A 7740-nucleotide genomic window follows, 5' to 3' on the forward strand; every position below is an offset into this window, starting at 1 on the left:
CTTACCTAAACTCAAAACCCATGGCCCCTCCATCATGCTGATCCTTGTCTCCACCCATCTCAACATCTCCCACATCATCCGCGACGCCTTCTGGAATCAACTCTGGCGGCAAGTCATCATCATCCTCCTCATCCATCAGTTCCTCCTTCATCTGTGGACCCTCCTCCAGCACATACTCCTCAGCGTTCTCTCCATCCGCCACGTGGTACACCACATTCCTCCCATCCTCCTCTTGTACCGTTATATACGATGCGGTGGCTCCTTCTGATGACGTGGTACCCGCTGACGTCTTCTGCATCATGCGCGTCTCCTCGTCCTCCATCAAGTCCGCTCTTCCGATACGATCCTCGATGAAGGAACCTCCCTGAAGGGTCAGAACTCGTTGTTGGGCTTCTGAATCGTCTCCTCGCCCAACGATGACTTCACCGACGTCCTCTTCCTCCAGAATTTCAAACATCGTCGTCAGCTTCTCAGCTGCTATCGGATGGATTCCCCTGGTTGCCACGTGGCCAGCCGCATTCTTTGGAAAGTGCTCAGCTGGCAGATCCAGTCCCCCCTTCTTCTGAGCAGCGACGTCTTCTGAAGGTGACACCGTCACTTCTTCAACGGCTTCTGGAGCTGGAAGAACGCCTTCTTCAGTTTTTATTATCGTGTCTTCTTTCGGAACGTCTTCTGGCACTGCAGACGGCATTGGACCACCTCTCGGCGGGTGTAAAAGGGGCGGGGCTTCTTCGAGTAGAGCTCGTCGTTTGGCTCCGCCCCTTTCCCCGGTAGCTCCACGTTTTAGGACGCCAGGTGGCACGAGATCCTTGGGCAGTGGTCGACGATGCGGTGGAATTGGGTTGGCCGGCCGACCGCGGCTGTTCTGCTTGTTGACTAGATGAGGTGGCGCGGGCGGTGGACCATCTGGACCCTCCTCAACGTTGACGTCTCCTGGATTCTGTGGATCCTTGTCGTCCAACATCAACATCTCCTCATCGTCGTCGTCGTCCTGGAAGTCGTCGGTGTCGCCACGTGGCACTGGTGGCCGACCGCGGAGCCGTTTCTGGGCCATCGGGGTGACGAGCTGCATTTTTTGGTGTTGGATTCGTCTGCAAAAAAAGCGCGAAATTTGAATTTTTCGAAAAAACACCAAATTTTACGACAAAATGCACAATTTTCTGAAATTGTGCATTTTGTCGTAATTTCTGGTGTTTTGTCGGAAATTTCAAAATTTACTTTCAAAGTTTTCGAAATTTTGCACACAATTTGACGACAAAATGCACAAAAAATCGAATTTTCGAAAATTGCACAGAATTTGACGACAAAATGCACAAAAATTTAAATTTTTGAAATTTTGCATACAATTTGACGACAGAATGCACAAAAATTCAAATTTTTGAAATTTTGCACCCATTTTGACGACTAAATGCACAAAAATTCAAATTTTTGAAATTTTGCACCCATTTTGACGACAAAATGCACAAAAATTTAAATTTTTGAAATTTTGCACCCATTTTGACGACAAAATGCACAAAAATTTAAATTTTTGAAATTTTGCACACAATTTGACGACAAAATGCACAAAAATTCAAATTTTTGAAATTTTGCACCCATTTTGACGACAAAATGCACAAAAATTTAAATTTTTGAAATTTTGCATACAATTTGACGACAGAATGCACAAAAATTCAAATTTTTGAAATTTTGCACCCATTTTGACGACTAAATGCACAAAAATTCAAATTTTTGAAATTTTGCACCCATTTTGACGACAAAATGCACAAAAATTTAAATTTTTGAAATTTTGCACCCATTTTGACGACAAAATGCACAAAAATTTAAATTTTTGAAATTTTGCACACAATTTGACGACAAAATGCACAAAAATTCAAATTTTTGAAATTTTGCACCCATTTTGACGACAAAATGCACAAAAATTTAAATTTTTGAAATTTTGCACACAATTTGACGACAAAATGCACAAAAATTCGAAAATCTTGAATTCGAGTGTGGTTTGAGTGTGAGGCGCAAAATTTGAATTTTTCGGGAAAACACCAGAATTGACGACAAAATGCACAATTTCCGGAACTTTCAATTTTTTCGAAATTTTGTACAGAATTTGACGACAAAATGCACAGAATTTCGAAAATTCGTTTTTTTGGGTTCCACCGCGAAAATCGAATTTTTCTGAAAATTCGAATTTTCGAAGAAACACCAGAATTGACGACAAAATGCACTATTCTTCGATTTTTCAATTTTTTGCACAGAATTCGACGACAAAATGCACAAAAATCCGATTTTTAGGCTTAAAATGATAACACAAACTTGATTTTCTCCATTTGCGCTGGATCTACAGTATCCTGGTCCTCCTCCTCTACAGTATCCTCTACAGTATCCTCAGCAGCCACCACAACCTCTTCATCAACAACGTCGTCAGGAAAATAGACTTCTGAATCGTCGACGTCTTCTACTCTGCCTTCTTCTTCGCCTTCTTGTCGAAATTCTTCAGAATCCATGACGACGTCTTCTGCTCCAGAAGAAGAAGACGTTGGCATTCGTGGAAGGCCGGCGAGCGGATATTTACGCGGTCGACCGCGGCCGCGATGACGATGGTCGAGATAGGAGCGGGGTGGTGTTGTGCCGCCTGACAGAAACACCGAATTTGACGACAAAATGCACAATTTTTTGAATTTTTGAAAATTTTGCACAGAATTTGACGACAAAGTGCACAAAAATCCGATGTTTCGGCTTCCATTCGTTTTTGTTTTGTGCATTTTGTCGTCGAATTCGGTGCAAAATTTCCAATTCTTCGGAAAATTAAACAAATTGTGCATTTTGTCGTAAGTGGTGGTGTTTTTGCGAAAAATTAAATTTTTCCTTTCAAAAATTAAGACAAAATTGACAGTTTACTTTGCACCGAATTTGACGACAAAATGCACAGAAATTCGAAAATTCGGTTTTATGAAAATTCGAACTTTCGAGGGAACACCAGAATTTACGAAAAATACACACAATCTGCAGAATTCTCAAATTTTTGTAAATTTTGCACATAATTTTTTTTTCAATTCAAAATTTTTTTTTCGATTTTTGTGCATTTTGTCGTCAAATTCTGTGCAAAATTTCGAAAATTTCGTAATTTTGCCATCTTCGCTTCGAGACCCGAAAATTTCGAATTTTTGTGAAATTTTCGCTGCGAGACCCAATTTTCAATTTTTCGCTTTTTCCCCCCAATTTCTACCTTTCGCAGCGCCTTCTTCTCCTCGTCCGGACATTTTCCGTTTTTTCTCCGAAATTCACGTGGCGCTTTTTTGAATCTTCTTGGCGCGAACCTGAAAAATATCATTTAATTGCTTTTTAATTGCAATTAATCGCAATTAGCGCGCGAAAAAATTAAAAAACGGTAAAGCGAAACGAAATCGTGGTGAGACCACCACCGAAAACTGAATCGATCGTGGCGAGACCGGCGAGGGGTGAGAGAGAAGAGACGCAGACGCATCTGTTGAGGTCAGCGCGCCCTATCGCACCGTTTCTCTGGCGTCTCTTCAAGTGCAACGCTCTCTCGTCGCCATCGCCGATTTCTTTTTTTCGGGTTTTCCGCAAACAAAAACAGATGGATATATACAATTCCAGGGTGTTTTATGGGGTTTTATCGATGAAAATTCATAAAAATCAGGGTATTTTTCAGGGAAAATGCTGAAAATTCCAGAAAAATCGGTTAAAAATTCCTGAAAATCGAAAAAAAAATGTTTTTAGGTAAAAAAGTGTTTTTTTAAAGATTTTTCTGGCTCAAATCGCTTAAAATTGATGCGAAAAATCCTAAATTTCGCTAAATTTCAAGAAAAATCTGAAAATTCAGAAAATTTGAAAAAAATCTGAAATTTGGCTGAAAATACGAGATTTTTCTCGAATTTTCGCTATAAAATCCCGGAAAATGACTGAAATTGATGCGAAAAGTCGAAAAAAGCACTGAATTTCACAAAAATTAAAGAAAAACCAAAAAATCTAAAAATTTTGCTGAAAATTCGAGACTTTTCTTGAATTCTTGCTATAAAACTTGAAAATATGGCTGAAAATTGCAGCGAAAAATCCCAAAAATTTTACAAAAAAATCTGAAAAAAAAATATTTTTAAAAAATCTCGATAAATATTAAAAATCTTCATATGGATTAAAAAAAATAGATAGAGAAAGAAAAAAGACCAGTAATCAGAAATATTGGGTTCAAAAAATCAGATTCTTCAGCCAAAAACTTAGATTTTCTAGCTTAAAATCGCATTTTTTGGCATCAGAAATCGATATTTTGGACTCAAAAATTTGAATCTCCGCCAATTTCAAAATTCAAAAGGCTCAAAAGCGTTAAAAAATCCAATCAAATAAGTCCATCCAGCTCCTTCATAAAATCGTTATACGCCTCGTCCGTATTCTTCGCCTGCTTCTGCGCTTCCGGTCGCTTCTTCGTGACAATCGGCACCTGGTGCTGAACTACAGTACTACTCCGATTGTCTCCGGGCCGTCTGAGCAATTGAGCTGGCACCAGCTTCACAGTCTCCCGCCTCAAATTACGAAGCTCCGGGGCTGCGGAGAGCGTCGCTGGCGCGCCATCCTTGCGATTATTGATTTGAGGGGCGGAGCTGATAATTGCGGATTCTTGATGGTGTGGATGATGGGAATGTTGTTGGAAGCCCATTGGATTGTAATGAGAATGAGGATGATAATTGGGCATACGTTGCGGTGGTGGCATGTGTTGATTGTGATAGGATGATGGTGGTCCGCCGTCTGGAAATAGGGGTAATTAGGACGGTGGTCGGGAGGTAATTAGGTCCTAATTAGTGATAATTAGGCTCAAAATGTCGAAAAATCACTTTAAAATCGCTGTGAAATGGTGAAATTCCCATTTCTTGTGGGGTCAAAATGCTAGAAAAACGCTAAAAATGTTGATTTTCCTGGTGAAAATGGCTGTAATCGTGGCTTTACTGGCGTTTTTTAGGATTTTGAGTGTGAAATTCGATAATTTGGGAGTAATTAGTGGTAAATAGGCTCAAAATGTCGAAAAATCACTCGACAATCGCTGAAAAATGCCAAAAATCGCAAAGTTTCCAGCGTTTGTTGGGATTTTAAGGCGAAAATTAGGTTTTTTGAGCTGAAAATCGCAATTTTAAGCCCAAATTCGGTACGTTTGAGGCTCAAAATGCCAAAAAATCACTGGAAATGGCGAAAATCCCAATTTTTCAGAGTTAAAAAGCCAAAAATCGCAGATTTTCTCGAGTTTTTTTTTTGGGATTTCGAGTGGAAAATTCGATTTTTGGAGCTCCAAAAAATGCGATTTTCAGTCTAAAAATTATGAAAAATCCGAATTTTCTTCTTAAAAATCATAAATTATAAATTAAAAACTCACAATTTCGGTGCATCGGCGGCGCGTACGGTGTGTCGAATTCAGGAACTGAAAATTGGCATTTTTAGGCTTAAATTTTTCACATTTAAAGCCAAAAATAGCTCGAAATGGCCGAAAATTTCATATTTCCAAGCCAAAAAAGGGGTTTTATGGCACATTTTTTAGCTCAAAAATGATGGATTTCGGACGTAAACTTGGCTAATTTTTGTGCCAAAAAAGCTCAAAATGACTGTGTTTTTGGGCTCAAGAACGACTCCAAAAAAGTCAGTTTTGAGCTTCAAACTCACTCGGAACCGGCGCCAAATCGCCATCATCATACTGATCCTCTCCATCGTCGTTATCATCTTCGCTATCACTGAAAGTGGGCGCCAGCCCACACGGTGGTCCCGGTGGCTTCTGACTGGCACGTGCCGCACGAGGTGGAAGTTGGAATTCGACTTTTCGTCTGGAAAAATGGTCATTTTGGCTGGAAATTACCAAAAATTGGGGGAGAATCATCGTCTTTTTAAGCTGAGCAATAGGAGAAAATCGGGAAAAAACGGATTTATAAAAAGATTTCAGCTGAAAAATCAAAGATTTATAAAAAGATTTCAGCTGAAAAATCGCGGTTTTTAGCGATTTTTAAGAAAATTTTCGGCTCAAAATTTTCAATTTTCGGTGATTTGGCTAAAAATCGAATTTTTAGTGATTTTTTGATATTTCTAGGTTAGGAAAAAAGCTGAAAATTGCCTAATTTTAGGAATTTGTCAGTTATTTCAAGCGATTTTCAGCGATTTTTCGGCAATTTTCAGCTCGAAATTGGAATTTTTGGCGATTTTCAGGTAATTTTTCAGCACAAAATTTTCAATTTTCGGTGATTTTTCAGCTAATTCTCACAACTTTGACCTACTTGACAGGAGGCGGAGCCATATATGGGGCGTGTCCCGGTCCGGCGGGCATCATCGACGCTTCTCCCATCGGCAATGGAATCATATCGGGGTCCGCTTCGCGCGCCAACCGTTCTTGGTCTGAAAATTTGGGGATTTTTAGGTGAAAATTGACTGAAAATCAAATTTTTCGGCTAGAAACAATGAATTTTCAGCCTGAAAAACAGATTTTAGCGCAAATTTCTTCTACTCACGAGCCAAAATCGCCAATTTCGCGCAGTCATTCTGATAGGCGGTCATTTTATCGTTGAACTTCTTCAATTCGCCCTCCTCCTTGCCCTGCTGCAGTGTCAGCCTCCGCTTATTGATAGAATCCTGTAGGACTTTTTGTTTTTTTCGCAACACGTCAATATGAAACGGCTGCGGGTCGAGGCCCAAAATCTGCCGTTCCAGAGCCAACAGCTTCGATGTGGTCTCGTCTAGATTGCAAAATTTGGCCATCGCCTGCCGTATCTGCTGCCGATCCTTCTTGTTCCGCTTGTTCTCCTTTTTTCGTTCCTGTTTTCGAGCCTGATCGGTGGGCGCTCGATAGCGCTCGCCGCTTTTTGTCTTGCTGATTGATGGCATTTTTTTCCTGGAATTTTTCATATTTTTGGAAAAAATTTGATTTTTTTCAAGTTGGGAGGGTGAAAATAAGCGGAAACAGTCAAAAATCGAAGAACAATAAAAAATTGCTGAAAATTCTGAAAAAAAAACTATTTTTAAAATTTGTTTTCAATTTTCAAATTTTCCCCCTGAAGACTTAATTTTTTTTATTCAAAACCCTTATTTTCAGATTCTCCATCTTTCAAATTACCTTTCAATTCAAATTTTTAATTAAAAATCTCAATTTTCATTCGGAAAAACAACGAAAATTTGATTAAAATTCGAAAAAAAGTGGTTTCTGTGTCGTCAGGTGCGTTGCGGCTGGAACCGCAGCGCGTTCGATGGAGCGTGTTTGCTTGGTTGTCAAGGGAGCATCGGAGCACAACGGGATTCGGGTTGTTCTGAAGGGATTCTTGAGCTGAAAAGGGGAAAACAGGGGGAATCGGAGGCGAGGAATCTGAAAATAAATCTGAAAATTTTGGAAAAAATCTGGAAAGTCGAGAAATTGGCCTCTAAAATTTATGTGCAATTTTCTTTCCTTTTTCAACTTCTCATGTGTGTCCATCCATTGTTGAAGAGGATGGATGGGGACCCCGCTACCCCTCTAGGCATACACAAGAGAGCCCGCAGCTCGAGATGTGTGCAGCCAGGGGCAACAAAACAGAGAAAGAGAGGAGACCTCAGTAAGCTGCGTCTCTCCCACCCCCACACTCTCTCGCCGTCGTAGCAGCACACACCGACAACCAACGCTTCCCCGGCAACCAAGGGAGAGAAGCAGGAGAGAGTTTGTGAAACAAAGAGATTTAGAGAAATATGGGAGAGAAGACACACCCCGTTGGTTGCCGCACATATTTTATC

At 40.3% G+C, this 7740-nt stretch overlaps 2 protein-coding genes across 2 annotated transcripts in view; both read right to left on the reverse strand.

Annotated features, from left to right (window-relative positions):
* The window catches only part of CBG00889, a gene marked incomplete at both ends in the record, with an annotated part of 4017 nt that extends 1480 nt beyond the window's left edge, over positions 1-2537 (reverse strand). Inside the window, 2 exons of the mRNA XM_002629625.2 lie at positions 74-1091; positions 2308-2537. Coding sequence (XP_002629671.2) covers positions 74-1091; positions 2308-2537 — 1248 coding nt within the window. The remainder of the gene's footprint in view (positions 1-73; positions 1092-2307) is intronic.
* A 1811-nt stretch (positions 2538-4348) lies between these two features.
* Positions 4349-6864, reverse strand: CBG00888 (the record flags this gene model as incomplete). Its single annotated transcript, XM_002629624.1, has 5 exons — positions 4349-4755; positions 5375-5419; positions 5659-5816; positions 6261-6378; positions 6492-6864. The coding sequence occupies 5 exons, from the start codon at positions 6862-6864 to the stop codon at positions 4349-4351; spliced, it is 1101 nt and encodes a 366-aa protein (XP_002629670.1).
* Positions 6865-7740: the final 876 nt, after the last annotated feature.

The sequence above is a fragment of the Caenorhabditis briggsae genome, assembly GCF_000004555.2.
Source record: "Caenorhabditis briggsae complete genome, chrII, whole genome shotgun sequence".
NCBI lineage: Eukaryota > Metazoa > Nematoda > Chromadorea > Rhabditida > Rhabditidae > Caenorhabditis > Caenorhabditis briggsae.